Genomic DNA, 18,763 nt, shown 5'->3' with positions numbered 1-18,763 from the left:
CAGAAGCTTGTAGTACAGTACATGTGGTTTGCTAAATATGGTGGCAACCTAATGGAGATTAGTTAATGTAAATTAACTATTTAACAAAGCTTTTGCCATCTGGTTCTACAGAAATATGGTAATGTCAGTGGTCTATTATGGAGTGGTTTTACTTATTAGCTCAAATTTTATGCATGACACTTACCTGGCAGGTATATATATAGCTATATCCTCTGTTGCACTGGCAGAATTTTCAAAACTCGCGGCAACCGCTAGTTCACTGGTAGTTCAGGTGATCGCCACCCCGTTCCCGTGGCGCTGGCGCTCGGAACCATTCCCATTTTCATCAGATTTTCTTTGCCTCAGATTTTCTTTGCCAGCCGAACCGTCAACATCGTTGAGGGTTCCCTGCTAGAATTTCGAGCTCGTTGGCTGACTTTTCTCTGTGTTTGGACTGATTTTGGGTATCGTATTGGAAAGTTAGCTTGGCAATCGCTTTTGGATTTTCCTTGAAATGTCTGATTCAGGTATGATGTTTAGAGTATGTGTGAAAGAAGGTTGTAAGGTGAGACTACCGAAAGCTTCGGTAGACCCTCACACTGTATGTAAGAAGTGTAGAGAGTTTGTGTATTTGGGAGAATAGGTGCAATGAGTGTGGGAATTTGAATGAGAAAGAGTGGAAGACTCTCACTAAATATGTGGAAACATTGGAGAAAGATCATGTTAGGAGATCTGTGTCTCGGAGTGAGAGATCGGGTTCATCTAACAAAGCCTTGAATGAATCAGTTTCTGTTTCTTCTCCAGCTCCTTCCCAAGTAGAAATTGTAGCACCTTCTCCCCAGGTTGCTCCTGCGCCCGCTGCTGTATCTGAGGAGACGAAGGATTCACAATATGTGAAAGTGTTTGCTGCCCTTGCTTCGATGGGCGATCAGATCCAGCGTTTAACGGATAAAGTGGGTTCCATGCAACGTAAAAACACCATACAAACAAACAAACAAAGTGGGTGTGTTTAATGTTTGTGACAGTGTTGTGGAGGGGGCGGCTGACCGTCTCTCTCATGCTCCTAGACCTAGACCGCTTCCAAGCTCTCAGACCCAAGGGAGAAGGTATGTCGACAGTCGAAGGGAGGCGAGAGGGGTTTTCATACGATCAGTCGTCCCTTCAGGCAGTCCTGTCGTTGCATCCCAGGCTGCAGCAGTATGCCATAGAAAAGGCGTTACTGGGAAGTGTTTGTCCTCCTCCGATAGCTCTGCGTCAGGCAGGAATCGGCGCTATTTGGAAGAATCGCGTCCCCTCAAGAGGACATTCAGACCATCCTCGTCTCAGGATGATCTTTGCTACACTCAAGAAGGATGGAGTAGCCCCGAGATTTTCTCGTCGAGTGCAGATGAGGACGCAATCCCCGTCAAGAGGAAGAGAATGTATCGTTCGAGAGAGGACGCAAGACGTTCTGTTGCCGGCTTTTCTCCTGATAGAGACTCTCCTTCTGCATCTTGGGTGCCTCCCCTGTCTCCTCTCCGTCTCGTAGACCTCAGGACCGCTCTCCTCATCGTCCCAGCTCTGCGCGTCTTCACTCTCCTCCTTCTTGTGTGATCCGTCAGGAAGCGGACGCTAGGACTTTTTGAGAGAGATGCAGGCAAAGTTAGCCGACCTTGTTAAGTCTTGGGAAACAACCAATCAGCCGTCCTCTAGACGTAAGGATGCGTTTCTCCCCGTCAAGTCCTCCAAGAGGACGCAGGACAAGATTTTGCAGCCTCCTGCTCGTACTTCGTACTCTCGGACACCAGGACGCAGTGTGCCATCAAAGACGGACGATCGCTCGATAGCGCAGGACGCAAGAGGAAGCTAGATAAACGTCCGGTGGACGCAACTCACGCAGTGGACGCAAAACGCAGGCGGCAGGACATTGACCCGTCCTCCTCCCGAGAAGACCGGGACGCTTTTCGTCAGGACGCGATCCCACATTTGCTTTCCAGACAAGTTTTAGAGCCAGATTCGGCGGCTAGTCTACAGCAGGACTTCGACTTTCAGGATGTTTCTTCAGCAGAAGAGGACGTAGAAGACTTGGTTTCTGAAGATGAGAGAAATGTCGAAGCACCATCGTCGGATTATAAGAGGCTGACTGATTGCCTCCTCTGTCTGTTCGAAGGGGACTTTCAGCCTTCAGCACCGTTGTCCCCCCATTCGCAGTTTTCGAGGACCAAAACCCCCAAGAAGTCTTCTTTCTTAAAGATGACTCTATATCACGGCCAAGAAAGCGTTTCAACAGATTAATGACTGGTTGAAGGAAAAGAGGAAGCAGGGAAGACTTCTTTCTCCTTCCCTCCAGCCAAGTTGGCTTCGAAGTCTGGAGTGTGGTATGCTACAGGGGAAAGTCTTGGCCTGGGAGTTCCTGCCTCCTCCCAGGGGGACTTTTCCAATATCGTAGACAGTTCTCGTAGGCATGCATTACACTCGGCCAAGATTTGGTGGACGTCTTCGGAGTTTGACCATCTGTTGAAGGGCATTTTTCGGACTTCAGAAGTTTTCAACTTTCTCGACTGGTCCTTGGGGGCTTTGGCTCGCACCTTGGAAGCGAAAGAATCTACTGACTTAGAAGTTCCGAGGAGTATTATGTCTTGTATGGACAAGGCCCTGAGAGATGGGGCGAACGAGCTTGCTTCCCTCTTTACGACTGGGGTCCTGAAGAAGAGGTCCCTCCTGTGCTCATTTGCAGCTAAGGGGGTGTCGAACGCTCAGAAGTCAGAGTTGGTGTTCTCCCCACTCTCAGGACAGCTTTTTCTTTCGGAAATCATCAAAGACATCTCTCTTTCTCTAACTCAGAAGGCAACCCAGGACCTTCGGACTTCTTCAGTGAGGAAGTACTTGCCTCTCCCAAGGTGATGAAGAAGACACCAAAGGAGTCAAGACCAACCTAACAGCCCTTTCGGGGTAAGACGTTTTCTCGCCCCTCCTTTAGAGGTAAAAGAGTTCCTCCCAAGAGAGGGTCGAAGACCACAAGCAAACAATGATGCTCAAGTCCTCCAGACGACAGTTGGGGCCAGACTCCAGGAGTTTTGGGAAGTATGACAAAACAAGGGAGCGGATCCTTGGTCCGTGAGTGTAGCCCGGGAAGGTTACAAGATTCCCTTCCTGAGAAAGCCACCTCTTCCTACATCCCCGAGAGCCCTCGGGGCTCATTACATCGATTTAGAGAAGAAAGAGGCTCTATGGGAGCAAGTCGTCAGCATGCTCAGAAAAGAGGCCATAGAACCTGTTCTGGATCACTCATCTGCAGGATTTTACAACCGTCTTTTCCTGGTACCAAAATCTTCGGGAGGATGGAGGGCCAGTTCTGGATGTGAGCGACCTGAACTTGTTCGTAGAAAAGACCAAGTTTACGATGGAAACGAACGATTCGGTGCTGGCAGCGGTGCGTCCAGGGGACTGGATGGTGACCCTGGACCTTCAAGACGCATATTTCCATATTCCCATTCATCCGGGATCCAGGAAGTATTTAAGGTTCGTGATCCAGAACAGGGTCTTTCAGTTCAGGGCCCTTTGCTTCGGGCTTTGCACAGCTCCTCAGGTGTTTACAAGGATGATGTCGATCGTGGCGAGGTGGCTACACCTGCTAGGGATCAGAGTCTCTCTCTATCTAGACGATTGGCTTATAAGATCCCAGTCAAGACAACAATGTCTGGAGGACGTAGAACTTACTTTGGATTTGACGAAGGAATTGGGTCTGATGGTGAACCTAGAAAAGTCGCAACTGATCCCCAAACAGGAGCTAGTCTATTTGGGGATTCTGAGTTCCTTAGCAACTTTTCGGGCTTTTTCATCCCCCGACAGGCAAGTCCTATGCCTTCGGAAGGTGCAAGCCTTCCTAGAGAAAGACCAATGCTCGGCGAGAGAGTGGATGAGCTTACTGGGGACTCTCTCTTCGCTGGAACGGTTCGTTTCTCTAGGAAGGCTTCACATGAGACCCTTACAATTTTTCTTGAACGAAGTCTGGCCAAAAAAATTGCAACCGTGTTTCAAATTCCTTTCAAGATCAAGGAGGAATTGGAATGGTGGCTAACTCCGGGAAAGTTGGCAGAGGGTGCATCGCTCCTAGTATTATTCTCCGACGCCTCGGACGCAGGCTGGGGAGCGACGCTGGGCCCTCAAGAAGTGTCAGGTCGTTGGAACAAGGAGGAAGCGTCTTGGCATATAAACAGGAAGGAACTGATGGCGATTTTCTTGGCTTTGAAAGCGTTCAAGGCGGTGGTCCGCGACAAAGTAGTGTAGGTCAACGCAGACAATACCACAGCTCTGGCGTACATCCGCAAGCAAGGAGGGACTCATTCCGTCTCTCTTTGCAATTTGGCGAAGGAAGTCCTTCTGTGGGCAGAGAAGGAGAACGTCACCTTGTTCACCAGGTTCATTCAAGGGGAGAAGAATGTGAGATCAGACCTGTTGAGCAGGGAAGGGCAACTACTTTCGACAGAGAGGATCCTACATCAAGAAGTATGCCAGAGTCTGTGGAATCTATGGGCCCGTCCAGTGGTGGACCTTTTTGCTACCGCAACGGCGAAGAGATTGCCAACCTACTGCTCTCCAGTCCCAGACCTTCAAGCAGTCGCGGTAGATGCCTTCCTACTAGATTGGACGGGTCTAGATGCTTACGCCTTTCCCCCGTTCAAGATTTTAGGAAAGGTCATGAAGAAATTCAGGGAGAGGCAAGGGACAAGACTTACTCTCATAGCTCCCTACTGGCCGGCCCAAAATTGGTTCACAGAGGTACTGGAATGGACAGTGGACACACCAAGAACACTTCCCGAGAGTAGATCTACTCAAACAACCTCACTTCGACAGGTTTCACAAGAACCTCCTCGCTCTGGGTCTGACTGCGTTCAGACAATCGAAAGACTTGTCAGAGCGAGGGGGTTTTCGAGAGAAGCGGCCAAAGCAGTGGCTAGAGCACGAAGAGCCTCAACAATCAAGGTGTACCAGTCTAAGTGGGAGACCTTCCGTAAGAGGTGCAAGAATCAGAAGGTTTCTTCATCCAGTACCTCTGTGACCCAAATTGCAGACTTCCTTCTGTTTTTGAAGAAGGAAGCAGGATTGTCAAATCAACGGTCAAGGGATACAGAAGTATGTTGGCCTCTGTGTTTAGACACAGAGGCTCAGATATTTCTAATGACTTGGATCTTAGAGACCTCCTCAGGTCTTTTGAAACAAGGAAGGAGCATCAATACAGAGCCCCTTCTTGGAATCTGGATATAGTACTGAAGTTCTTAGGAACTTATAAGTTTGAGCCTATGAGTAAGGCGTCTTTGAGAGATATCTCGATGAAGACAATCTTTTTGTTGCCTTGGCCACGGCTAAAAGAATTAGCGAGCTTCAGGCGATTAATAAGCAAGTAGGCTGGAAACACAACAAGGCAGTGTGCACGTTCCAGGAAGACTTCTTGGCCAAGAACGAGAACCCATCTCATCCTTGGCCAAGGTCCTTTGAAATTATGGGTCTGTTTGATCTTGTGGGTCAAGAACAGGAAAGAGTTCTTTGTCCAGTAAAGGCTTTGCGCCATTATGTGGAGAGAACCAGAAGTATTAGAGGGACCTCAGGATCCCTTTGGTGCTCAGTGAAAGACCCTAGCAGACCCATGACAAAAAATGCTATCGCCTTCTTCCTAAGGGAACTAATTAAGGAAGCACATATGCTTTGCCAAGAAGAAAGCTTCGGACTGCTTAAAGTCAAGGCACACGAAGTGAGAGCGGTAGCTACGTCCTTGGCATTCAAGAAAAATATGGCCCTCAAGGATATTATAGAGACGACGTTTTGGAGGACCAATTCAGTTTTTGCCTCTCATTATCTTAGAGACGTCAAGAAGACGTCAAGACAACTTTTGACAACAGTCAAACGTTGGGCCCTTACGTATCCTCAGGTGCAGTATTGGGCAAAGGAGTTTCCACCCCATAACCTACTAACATGCTAGGGTATTTTTAATTAGGTTGTAGTATTTTTATGGTTGTCTGAGAGGGTTTATTCCCTCTTCAGTCTATGAAGTGTCATTTGTTAGTGGTGGTATGTGTGTGTGGTTCAGGTGGTCTAACAATTCCTAGCATGAATGCCCGTGGTAAGAGAGGGCTAGGGTTTCCTGTCAACACATTGGTCACGTCCAGTTGTCAGACCCTTTTGATAGCTTCTTCAACATACAGGTCACGTCCTAGTTGAGAGCTACTAAGGTTAAGCAGGCTAAGAGGCAGGACCTATGAAGTCAGCTACCTTAGCAGGTAAGGAACCAAGGAGTATTTTAAAATTTATTATTTTAAGTTTTAATCTCCAACGATGTTGCTGTCTTTGACCCACCTCCAAATGTGTCTGTCAGCTATATATATACCTGCCAGGTAAATGTCATGCATAAAAATGATGTTTTTATGATAAAAAAAAATTTTATGTATACTTACCTGGCAGGTATATAAAACCCTTAAACGCCGAAGCGGTAAAAAAAGAAAAATGTCTCTTGTGTGCCGGAGGTGTTTCAGAGTGAGCGCGGAAGCGGAAAAAATACTTGTTTCAAAAAATCACAGCGCGCTTAGTTTTCAAGATTAAGAGTTCATTTTTGGCTCCTTTTTTTGTCATTGCCTGAAGTTTAGTATGCAACCATCAGAAATGAAAAAAATTATCATTATCATATATAAATAATGCGATATATGATAGCGCAAAAACGAAATTTCATATATAATTGTATTCAAATCGCGCTGTGCGCAAAACAGTTAAAGGTAACAAGTTACTTTTTTTTCGTTGTAATGTACACTAAATTGCGATCATTTTGGTATATAACACATTGTAAAACTATAAAAGCAACACAGAGAAAATATTATCACAAAATAATGCATGAATTCGTAACGCGCGGACGTAAACAAATATTTTTTTCAAAAATTTACCATAAATCTAAATATTGTCCTAGAGACTTCCAATTTCTTTCAAAATGAAGAAAAATGATTGAATATTACTATACTTTAAGAATATTAGCTTACAAATGCAGTTTTTGACCATATCTGACGAGTTAAAGTTGATTGAATGTCGAATTTTTGTATATATATTTTTTTATATGCAATTTTTTCAGTAATAAGAAAAGCTACAACCTTCAAATATTTTTTGTTTTATTCTACATGAAATTGCGCACATTTTCATATATAAAACTCTATGAAATGCCTAATATGAAACTGAGCAAATATTCCGAGAATGGGACGTACGGATTTCGGAGATTTTTGGCGGAGAATCCACGCGCGGAGGGAAGGAAAGTTTTTTTTTTAAATTCACCATAAATCTAAATATTGTGCTAGAGACTTCGAATTTGTTTCAAGATGAAGATAAATGACTGAATATACTAGACTGTAAAAAAGAGTTTTAGCTTACAATTGCGTTTTTCTACCATTTCGGTAGAGTCAAAGTTGACCGAACATGGTTTTTTTTCTATTTATCGTGATTTATATGCAAATATTTTAAAAATGAGAAAAGCTACAATCTTCAAGTATTGTTTGTTGTATTTTACATGAAATTGCGCACATTTTCATATATAAAACTATGTAAAGGCTAATTTAAAATGGTGCAAACATTACCACAATCGCATGTATGATTTTTTCGGATGAGTTGCCGCGCGGACGTAAAGAAAATGTTATTTTTTTCATAAATTCACCATAAATCAAAATATTGTGCTAGAGACTTCCAATTTGTTGCAAAATGAAGGTAAATGCTTGAATATTACTAGAATATAAGCGTTTTAGCTTACAATTGCGTTTTTCGACCATTTCGGTAGTCAAAGTTGACCAAAGGTTGAAAATTTGTCACTTATCATTTTTTATATGAAAATATTTCAAAATTGATAAAAGCTTCAACCATGGGTTGTTTTTAGTTGTATTGTGCATGAAATTGCGCACATTTTCATATATAAAACTTTATGTAACGGCTAATTTAAAATGGTGCAAACGTTACCACAATCGCATGTATGATTTTTTTCGGAAGAGGAACCCGCGGACGTAAGGAAAAAGTTTTTTCATAAATTCACCATAAATCGAAATATTGTGCTAGAGACTTCCAATTAGTTGCAAAATTAAGGTAAATGATTGAATATTACTAAAATATAAGATTTTTAGCTTACAATTGCGTTTTTGGACCATTTCGGTAGAGTCAAAGTTGATCGAAGGTTGAAATTTTGGCACTTATCGTTATTTATATGAAAATCTCTCTAAACTGATAAAAGCTACAATCATGAGTATTTTTTTGTTGTATTCTACATAAAAATGCGCACATTTTCATATATAATACTCCATGTAACGGCTAATTTAAAATGGTACAAAAATGATGTCAAAGTGACTAAATAATTTCCGAGATGTGTCACAGATACTTTTTAGTGCGGCAAGAAAGAAATTCGCGCTTGCGCGCCAGCGTAAAGATTGAAAACAAAACAACACCTTGATCCGTGAACTCCCAGCATCCCCCAAGGCGCGTGATTCAAGAGTTTCCGGCTGGTAGGCCTAAACGTATTTTTCCTTTCCCGCGAATTTTAAAAAAATTTTTTTAAAAAAAAACTTTTGTATGTAGACGTAAAATACGTCCAGTCGGCACCCAAGAGACAAAAAATGTCGACATAAAATACGTCCAGTCAGCGTTTAAGGGATAATTAAATTCCCACCCTCCTCCCCTCAGGAGACAGGGTTCAGAGAAAATCTGATGATAATGGGAATGGTTCCGAGCGCCAGCCCCACGGGAACGGGGTGGCGATCACCTGAACTACCGGTGAACTAGCGGTTGCCACGAGTTTTGAAAATTCTGCCAGTGTGACAGAGGATATAGCTATATATATACCTGCCAGGCAAGTATACATAAAACTGTTTTATCATAAAAACGTCATTTTTTTTTTACTTAGTAACCTATTAGCTCATATATTTGTACTTGACTGTACTAATCTTAAAGGAAATCATTTTTCTTTTTTCAGATTTTGCACAAGCATCATAACCAAACACTGTGCTGTGGAAAAGATCATAAAACTCGATCAATGGTTGAGGAGCACTGCCTAAGTCTTGCCCATTTGAAGGTAATTTTTGTTTTATGTTACCAAATATGTTTCTAAAGAAACTTGAGTTGTTCATACATGGAACAAACCTTTGTTCTTAACAGGATAAATCATCTGGTGCTAGCTGGAAACTGGTTAAAAACAACAAAAAATTGTAAATGCAAGGGATGTGATGCATCTGGCATCGGATATGTAGTTGAGGTGGAAGCGAATCAATGACCACGATTGAACCTTTTGACACATCAGTCTTTCTTCGACTGCCTTGGAAAGCAGATGTTCGCTGTGCTCTCCTCCTTCCCAAGCTGGTTTTTTTAAACTAAGGCCATACTGTTGTTTCATATATTCTCATATCCAGCCTAAAAAGTTCCGTGAGCGTCAATGTATTTGTTCTGGCCCTCAAGGATTCCTGTGATCACGCTTCCTCTTGAACAGATGCAACTTGCAGTAGATGTGCTACCAGGCCTATTCCTACTGCTTCGCCATTAGCTGTCTTATGAATAATGCTCTCTCTCTCTCTCTCTCTCTCTCTCTCTCTCTCTCTCTCTCTCTCTCTCTCTCTCTCTCTCTCTCTGGGAGAGCAGTTGGGGGGGCAGCTCTATCTTGTTTCTCTATTAACAAGCTTGCAATGTGAAAATTTTTTGAGGGGATATATTGAAACTTGTTTCTGACTTGCCGTTGAGTAGGATTTAGTGTGGAGTTTTTTCTCCCTTTATGTCATTATTCTTATTTTGTTTCAACAACACAATATCTGGGAATGTGCTAATATTTTAGTCAGAGATTTTGTGTGGTTCGGGATGTTTAAGACGTTATTATGAGTTCGTGTTGCAGAATTGGTTCATGTGCGAGGATTCGTCTTACTTAACATAGAAGTATTCCTCCACTTCCTCAACAAGAATTTTGTTGGCGGAAGTTCTCCGATTGCGGTGGCCCAGTCAGAATTTTCTGTCTTTTCTCTTGCCCGTTATTGGTATCATCGAATGGATTTCTCCCCACTCAGAGTTTCTGTTCAGTAGATAAAGAACTTTGAGCAGTCTTGATCACCTAAGAGAGCCAGACCACCTACGTGGGATCTTTGGTACTGAGTAATCTCACTTGAGCTCCATGCGAGCTCATGCATCAATCGTCTTTCAGGAAACTGACTTTGCAAACAGTTTTCCTTATGACCTTGGCTTCCTTGGAAGAGTTGGAGAGCTCCATGGTCAAAATTATGATGTAATTCACAAGGAGTTGGGGTCTGTAGCTTTCAAATTTGCCCCGGAATTGGTGGCTAAGACCCCGATTCCTTCAGTTCATAATGGCAAATTTGCTTCCTTTTCCATTCCTGACAGTGTTGAGTTTATCAGCAATCTTCCTTTTCCATTCCTGACAGTGTTGAGTTTAGCAGCAATCTTCCAAAATTTTCCATTCCTGACAGTGTCGAGTTTATCAGCAATCTTCCTTTTCCATTCCTTACCGTGTTCATTTTATCAGCAATATTCAAGAGTTTCTGCTTTGACCCATCAAAGCACTGTGTTGTTAGCTAAAGGACTTGTCATTTAGAGCTTAGGTGTCGCAGACTTTGTGTTAACATAGCCCAGGACAAAAAAAGAGGTGTCCTAGAATACCCTTTCATTTTAACTACATGAGGTGATTAGGCAAGCCTCCTCGTCATTGTCAAGTTCTGTCTCCAATTCTGGGCATGCAGAAGTGCATGACATCAGAGGAATAGGTTCCTCCCTAGCATTTAAGAAGAACTTGACTGTTCATAGAATTTTAAATACTGGTTTCTGACTGTGTCTGAACACTCACTTTCTTCTATCTGAAGGGTGTTGCCCACAGTTCCAAGTTCCTCATTGGATGAGTGGGTTTTGCACTCAACTACCAATTCGATGGTTCGAAATTCAATTCTCTTCTTGGCCAACATGGAATTAGAGGAATTTATTTCTGGTGATTGAAATGAATTTCTCAATATAGTGTGGTTCGGCTCCCACAATAAGCTGTAGGTCCCGTTGCTAGGTGACCAATTGGTTCCTAGCGACGTAAAAAATATCTAATCCTTTGGGCCATCCCTAGGAGAGCTGTTAATTAGGTCAATGGTTTGGCAAAACTAAGATATACTTAACTTGCTCACAGATCCTTGGATGCTTTTTCCTTGGGTCCAGTGGTGGCTGGTCATCAAGTGTAACTCATCCAGTGCCCCTGGCAGGACAGTTTGTATCTTGCCTGAGATGATTGTGTGGAGTAGGGAATGAGTGAGATGACTGGTCAATGTTCTTTCCCTTTTCTTCTGTCATACTTATGGGCAGTTTGAAGAATAGCACATTATACGCTGGAACTGGCTTGATGCAGGTGAGTATTGCACCCATACTGTTACAGAACCTCTATGTTCCATACAACATACAAATCTGCTTCTCAGTAGTTTAAACTCCTCTCCCCAGCAAGAGGAGTGAAGAATGGTGACAAACCTGGTACGTGTGATTAAAGTGGGTTGTTGCTGAGAAGAATGATTGGGTGTGCCAAACCTCCAGTTGGTTCAGGATTCTCGTACCTCCCTCCATGTGAGTCTATCCTACTGTTAAAAGTGAAGGTTGGTTCTGCGTATGAACTAATGACAAATTTATTAATTTGTATTTTTCAGAGCTAGCAAACCTGAGGTCTTAATATTGACTGCCCACCTCTAGCCACCCCTCTTACTTTCATCCTGGGTTAGAAGAAAGACTGATGCATCACTTACATTCAAGTGTGGTCTCAGACTCACTTCCACCTCAACTACGTATCAGATGTCAGGTGCCACAGATTCTTTGCATTTACAATTTTTCATTGTTTTTAACCAGTTTCCTGCTGGCACTTGAAGATTTATCCTACTGTTAAGACTTCAGGTTTGTTAGCTATGAAAAATACAAATTAATACAAAATTTGTCATATTGTAGTTTATGCACTGCTCAAAAGAGCAGCAATGTGTTGGCATAAGTTGATAGTATTTGAAAAAGTATAAAAATCAAAAAAGTATTTTTAACTTGAAACTGTAATATAGTATAGTAATAACCTGAACTTACATGAGGTTAAGTTCCAGACCCCTCACACAAGGGGAATTTTTGCTTAAGTTTGGCACGATCTCTAAAAATGCTAATAAATGCTTACTTCTAGAGTTTGAAAACTAAATATGACCCTAATCATGCTCCCTAAGTATTAATCTAACTTTTAAAAGAAATTAAATTCATTGTAATTTCAATTAAAAGTTAGCTCAGTACATTACACTTGAAGTAAGAAATAAATGATTGGAAAAAATATAGGTGTGTGTGAAGATTACATATGTGCAATGTATTTCTTTCTTCTTTCCCCTTTCTAACTGACCGATCAATCTTTTTCTCTTTGTTCTGAAATTCCTTTTCATGAACAAACAGTGCTTTTTATTTGGACTAATACAACTCTCAGTTATGTGTCTATGTTTTAGAACAGTGCATTTAGAGTTCTAGACGGTAAAGATAAAAATAGGTCAAATGAAAATTATCTATCGCTAACTAAGAATGAGAGAGAGAGATAAGAGATTGTCTTTACATAAGTATTAAGCTAACTTTTAAATGAAATTTAAGTTACTATAATTTCATTTAAAAGTTAGCTTATCACATTACCCTTAAAAAAAGAAGTAAATGGTTGGTAATAATATAGGGGAGAGAGAGAGAGAGAGAGAGAGAGAGCGAGAAGAGAGGCGAGAGAGAGAAGAGAGAAGAAGAGAGAAGAGAAGAGATGGAGGAGGAGAGAGAGAGAGAGAGAGAGAGAGAGAGAGAGTTACTAAAACTCATTGACTGCCAATCGGCAACACTCCCCCTCCTGTCACATTACTTGACGTATTTGACAGCTCTTGGCATCAAGCTTCTCGTGCAGTTGAAAAGAAAGATGGGGGGAAAGTATTTTTCATAGCCTTTTCATAATTACCGTTATATTATTATTATTATTATTATTATTATTATTATTATTAGAAAATATCAGTAAACAGTACATACATGTACCATAAAAATTCTCTCATCTCGGTAAGAGAGAGGGAGAGAGAGAGAATTATTATTTTTATTATTTAATGTTATTTAATTTACACATAAAAGAGTGAGAACTTGAATTACACAAAAATTGAACACTTTTGCAGGGTTTCTCCAGGATTCAAAAATATTGCATTTGCATTCATGTCTCTGTGAAATACTTGCATATGATAATTAGTTGTTCCAATGTAAAGTTTGCGCTATTGTGAATTCACACAAATCGATCGTGTAAGATTGAGGTATTACTGTACTACTTGGTTTACAAAACCTGTGAAAAATTTATTGAAAGGCTAATTTCTGGAGTAGTATTATGTACCATATACATTCACATGTAGTAGTGTCAAAATAAGGTATAACATGGATTTAGGGGTATGAAGCATGCAAGTGTCAAAGAACTATTGGACTGCACTTAAAATGTGAAGGTGATTTAATCATATAATATTGTTTCCAGGCCAAATTTGAGTCTGATGCACATGATGAAGATAAGGAAGCATCTGAAGGGGAGAGGGGAACTACTGAAGAATTTGCAGAAGATGAAGAAGAGAGCAAGAAGCGATTGAAGAGAGACGTGGCGAGAAGGAAACGAAAATTCGGAGATGATGAAACTGACGAAGACGAGGAGGAGGAAGAGGAGGAGAAGACTGGCAGTGATCATCAAGATGAAAAACAAGAGGTTGATAAGAATAAGGAAGAAGAAGAAGAAAAGGATAATTCAGAACATGTAAATGGAAATGACACGGAAGAAAAGGACAGTGAAGAAGTGGAACAGATGGAAACAGAAGCAGATAAGGAAGAAAGTAAAGAAGAGGTTAAAGAAGTAGATCCAGAGTCAAAAGAGGAGCAAATGGAAACGGATGTAAAAAAAGACGAAGATAGTAATGAAAAGGATGATGATAGTATAAAGAAAGAAAGGAGTAACCAAAACCAAACCAAGGTTAATGAGGAGAGTGATAATGTAGAAAATGATGACGAAAAAAGCAGAGGCAATCGGAAGAAAGACAACAAGGCAAAATTGAAGAAAGAAAAGGATAATAAATATCAAGGTAAGAATAGTATTTAGTTTAATGTAATAAGTTTGCTCATGTGCAAGTCAGTCTGGTAAGTGAAAAATGATACCATATTCAGTGCTGATAGCAGTCAGGAATGCTGGGTAGTTATTAAGGTAATTATTTAGTTATTGCTAAGCATCTGTGTGTTGAATACTGGTTATCTCGGAAGTGATAACTAAACTAGCTTCTTGTGAAAAAATATGTTGAACTTCTTAAATTATATGTTTAATTTGTACTAAGTATTTAACTGGGCTTTTTTTTTTATCTTGAATTTCCATTGTAATTAGATGAGCTGTCTATTATGAGCTTGGAATATCTTTTCCCAAGTTTTTGAGCCTTTTCTTTGATAGGATTTTTGAGCCCCTTTGTAAAAGGTGTGTGTGTGTGTAATTGTATTTGCACAAAGAAAGTTTGTGTCATGATGGTCTTAACCTTGCAAGAGTGATTGTTACTTTGACGATTAAATAGGAACTCACTATATGTAGAAGTTTCAAGGATTCAGTGATAATTTTTTTCATTAATGAGATGTAATTTTACCCTATAGATTTGGCTCAAGTTATTCAATTGAGATATTAGACGCATGTTTTTTGTGTCATGTTAAGGAAATATTGATGTCTGTGATATAGTCTGGAGGCTTTGAAAATTTTTTGTTGATAACCAGTTGAGAGGGTAGTAAGAAAGAGTAGGAGTATGGTGCAATGTAGAAAGAAGTAGATAGTACACTACTGATAAATTAAAACATCTCATTACTAGAGAGAAGCAGCTGAAGACTGATACATAAGGCCTTCTCCCATATTATGCTGTAGTCTAGTTTAGTAGTATGGTAACTGGAATCTATGCATTTGACAGTGTTTTTTCTTACAGGTAAAACATTACAGCAATTAACATACCATGAATTACTAGAATTCCACAAGAAAAATATGGTTGATGATCCTGAAAAGCTGATGGTTTATGACCCAGCTCAGCCAACAGGTATTGTATTCTTGTCTTTCCAAATGTTATGTATGCAAGTTAATCTTATCCTAGTTTATTTATATAAATAAATAACTTAAGTTTACAAGGACTGTTCTAGTTCATGTAAATATAGTGAAGTGCTGTACTCACATTGAGAATAAGATTTTCTTACAACAAAACTTTTATTTCACTGATAATTTTAATATACAGGCAGTCCCCGGGTTACGACGGGGGTTCCGTTCTTGAGACGCGTCGTAAGCCGAAAATCGTCGTAAGCCGGAACGACGCTTGGAAATATGTCTTAAACTAATAAAAAGTTATAAAAACCTTACTTGTAATCCTTTGGTTACATTATATGTTGTTTTTTCCGTAGTTTTATGTACAACCTGGAGTATTTTCATAAAAGAATGCTGGTTCTTGAAGGTAAAAACTATTGTAATCCTCTGGTGACACAACATTCTTGAAGTTTTATGTACAACCTGGAGTGATTTTGCCAAATCTTGAGGGCTACAAGAACAGCTGATTACTATTTATGTATCATATAGACTAATTAAGTAAACGTATATTTAAATCAGGCTTATATATTAGTATCAAACAAAACATTTCCTGCCATGAGTCAGGAGGCCGTTTAATGAAACGAACACTTCTCTGTCCTATCTGTTCAGAAAATAAACGTTACGTCAATCCCGGGACCATTGTTGCCAAGGCGTCTCTTTCTCTCTCTCTCTCTCTCTCTGATCAAATTACTACTGGATAATGTCTCTCTTTGGATATTTCGATTTTGCCAAATCTTGAGGGCTACAAGAACAGTTGATTACTATTCACGTATCATATAGACTAATTAAAGTAAACGTATCTGTAAATAGGCTTATATTATTTGTATCAACAAAACATTTACTGGCATGAGTCAGAGGCCGTTTAACGAAACGAACACTTCCTCTGTCCTAACTCGGAGCGTCAGAAAGACGCTCTCTCCTCTCTCTCTCTCTCTCGTCTCTCTCTCTCTCTCTCTCTCTCTCTCTCTCTCTCTCTCTCTCTCTCTCTCTCTGCTCTCTCTGATCAAATTACTGGATAATGTCTCTCTTTGGATACTTGGAATTTGCGTTGTAATCTAACCAGAAACTTCGTTTGTTATTATTACTGGAAACAAGCAATGATTTTTTCATTATTTGCGCTTTTGGACTGTTATATGTAAACTTTGCGCACCGCAAGCTAGTATGTATTCATTCGCTCGGAAACTAGTTCCGCATATGAGGCGTCACTAAAAAACATAGAAAAATACGACATAAGTGTTGAAAATCATCATAACCTCAAAATTTTTGTTGTAATCTAACCAGAAACTGATTTTTATTAATATACTGTGCTAAACTATAAAGGATTTTTATCATAGTATGCGTTTTTTAAAAGCGTCGTTAACTCAGAGCGTCGGAAGCGTCAGCGTCGTAACCTCGGAACAAGCGTCGTAACCCAGGACGGATTTTTCCATTGAATATTTAAGAAAAAGCGTCGTAACCTCGGAACGTCGTAAGCCGGAACCGTCGTAGCCCGGGGACCGCCTGTATTTGAGAGATAGCAGGTAACCAGTCCTTATTTTAGATAGAATTTTGCTATTAAGTTTGATAGTACAATAAAGAAATTGCTCTCCTATTTTGTATATGTGCTCCTTGTGAGATTTCCTGTAATTCCTCCAGAACTAGGACTTTCTCCTCATTGCTTTGTTTAAAGGGCCTGAACTTGTATGTGTTTTATATAAATAATTATGGGTAAGCTAATAGACAAAGGGTCAGGTACCTTGACCAAGACAGATTTTTTGGTGTAATGACTGATTAATGAAAATAAAAAATTAAACTTAATACAAGTAATTGTGTCGCTCTCCTTGAATCATTTGGTTAAGCAATGGAGGCTACAAGTATGACTGGCTGTTTATGTAAAATTACTCCATAGAAATAGTATGCATATATGTCAGTCTTTAATTTTGATTGTTTTCAGGTTTGAATTACATTGACACTCGTGTCTCTTACCACTGTATGGCGTGTCTTGAATATTGTCCTGCATTTCCTGATGACCTGACAGCTCACAGTTGTTCCAAAGAGCATTATGACCTCTTTAGAGTAAGTTTCATCCTGTTTTGTAATTTTCATCTCTTGTTAGGAAAAAATTGTAGATGTATTGATCACACATGCCCTGCTCTGTTTTTGAATATCAGATTTAAAGAACTTATGTGATCAAAATTTACCTTTTCCTCTCATTTTGAAGAAAAATTTTTAATCTCCAAGGGAAGGTGTACTAGATAATTTTTTTCATATCTTTTATTTAAGATGGAAGGAGGTTCCATCCTAAATACTTTTTGTTAGGTGTGGAATCTATTAAGACTTAGGAAATGGGAAACAATGTAGTAGAAAAGTTTTCCATCCTAATGCTGCTTTGTTTATTAGTTTTTCTTTTGTACAATTTTTTTTAAATGTATAGGAATTATTGAAATGGAGTGTAATTTAAAAAAGGAACTTGTATTCACATCAGTCATATACTATATCATTATTTCATTCATGAGTCTTCCCATATACTTCAGCCCAGTTGTTTGGTTAAAATAAATGATGATAATTTCTTGTGTCCAGGGTGTTATTTTATTCTCTCCAACTAATTAATTTGAGCAAGGATACTAATGCTCTCTCTCTCATGCACATATGAATTTAAGATTTTTTCTTGACAGAGTAAATATATGAAAGTCAAAGGTGTAAGAGACTCTCCTACAAGCTTGAGGAGATTGAAAAATTTGGGCAAGAAAAAGGAAGATGATAAGGATAAAAAGGACGACTCTAAAGATAACAAGACAAAAGAAGATACAAATGACAATGACGATGAAAATATTGAATCAGAGAAGACTGGGGATGAAAAAGCAGGATCAAACGAAAAGGCAGCATCACAAGAGAATGAGGAAGTTGGAGGCGATGATGCGCTATATGACCCATATGAAGGAGAATCGGTGAGTACATATACATAGGCATCATTTTCTTAAGTTCATACAGGTACTGATGAGGCATTGACACTGAGCAAAGTTGCTTGTGAAAAACTTTCATCCTGGACTATGAGAAAAAGAAAAGGTTTATATTTTCCACTCAAAAGTAATAGATTACTAATGTGAAGTTGCTTTAAGAATGGTGATCATAATCTTGGCTGTCTTTCAAATAATTTACCCCATTCTATTGAGTTTTTATCACACCATTATATTGAAGCAATAGATGTGATTCCAAATACAGGTTGTGCTAAGTAACTTAAGGAAGGAGCTCTTGTGTCAGTGGTCATTAGTTACTGATCATTTTTAACAGCATTTATTGTATTCCTTCGAGTAATGACATTTCTGTGAACCATCTAAATGAGTAATAGGTGAAATGGATTTTTGTTAGTTGGAAAGTTTTTTTTTTATATTTACCTAGAACCACAAGTGGTTGAGTGTAGAAATCAAATCTGTTAGGAATGTGAACCTTCTTGGTTATGTCCAGCTTGATCTTTCAAAAGTGGATTATAAATAAGGAATTCCTGATTTGATAATTCCTAAATGAATTCCTTGAAGTCTTTGGCACAGGTATGTATGAAGTGTTATCATGATCTCAAACAGTTTTAAGCCTTAAAGCTTTGCATATTGAAAATATATGATTTTCATAATTAAAGCTGTTTTGGATTATTTTTTAATGATGAAGGGCAGCTGTATGTTAAACTTTTGTTAA

At 39.7% G+C, this 18,763-nt stretch overlaps 1 protein-coding gene across 2 annotated transcripts in view; it reads left to right on the top strand.

Annotated features, from left to right (window-relative positions):
• Positions 1-18,763, top strand: part of LOC135208684 (glutamic acid-rich protein-like) — a 51,185-nt gene that overhangs the window by 29,298 nt on the left and 3,124 nt on the right. For both annotated transcript variants that reach the window (XM_064241125.1, XM_064241126.1), the window contains exons 11-15: positions 8,945-9,043; positions 13,487-14,078; positions 14,949-15,056; positions 17,028-17,149; positions 17,749-18,021. In XM_064241125.1, coding sequence (XP_064097195.1) covers positions 8,945-9,043; positions 13,487-14,078; positions 14,949-15,056; positions 17,028-17,149; positions 17,749-18,021 — 1,194 coding nt within the window. The remainder of the gene's footprint in view (positions 1-8,944; positions 9,044-13,486; positions 14,079-14,948; positions 15,057-17,027; positions 17,150-17,748; positions 18,022-18,763) is intronic.

This window comes from Macrobrachium nipponense, chromosome 35 (genome assembly GCF_015104395.2).
Source record: "Macrobrachium nipponense isolate FS-2020 chromosome 35, ASM1510439v2, whole genome shotgun sequence".
Classification (NCBI taxonomy): domain Eukaryota; kingdom Metazoa; phylum Arthropoda; class Malacostraca; order Decapoda; family Palaemonidae; genus Macrobrachium; species Macrobrachium nipponense.
Note: the sequence above shows the minus strand (reverse complement) of the source record. Positions and strands in the feature narration are given on the sequence as shown.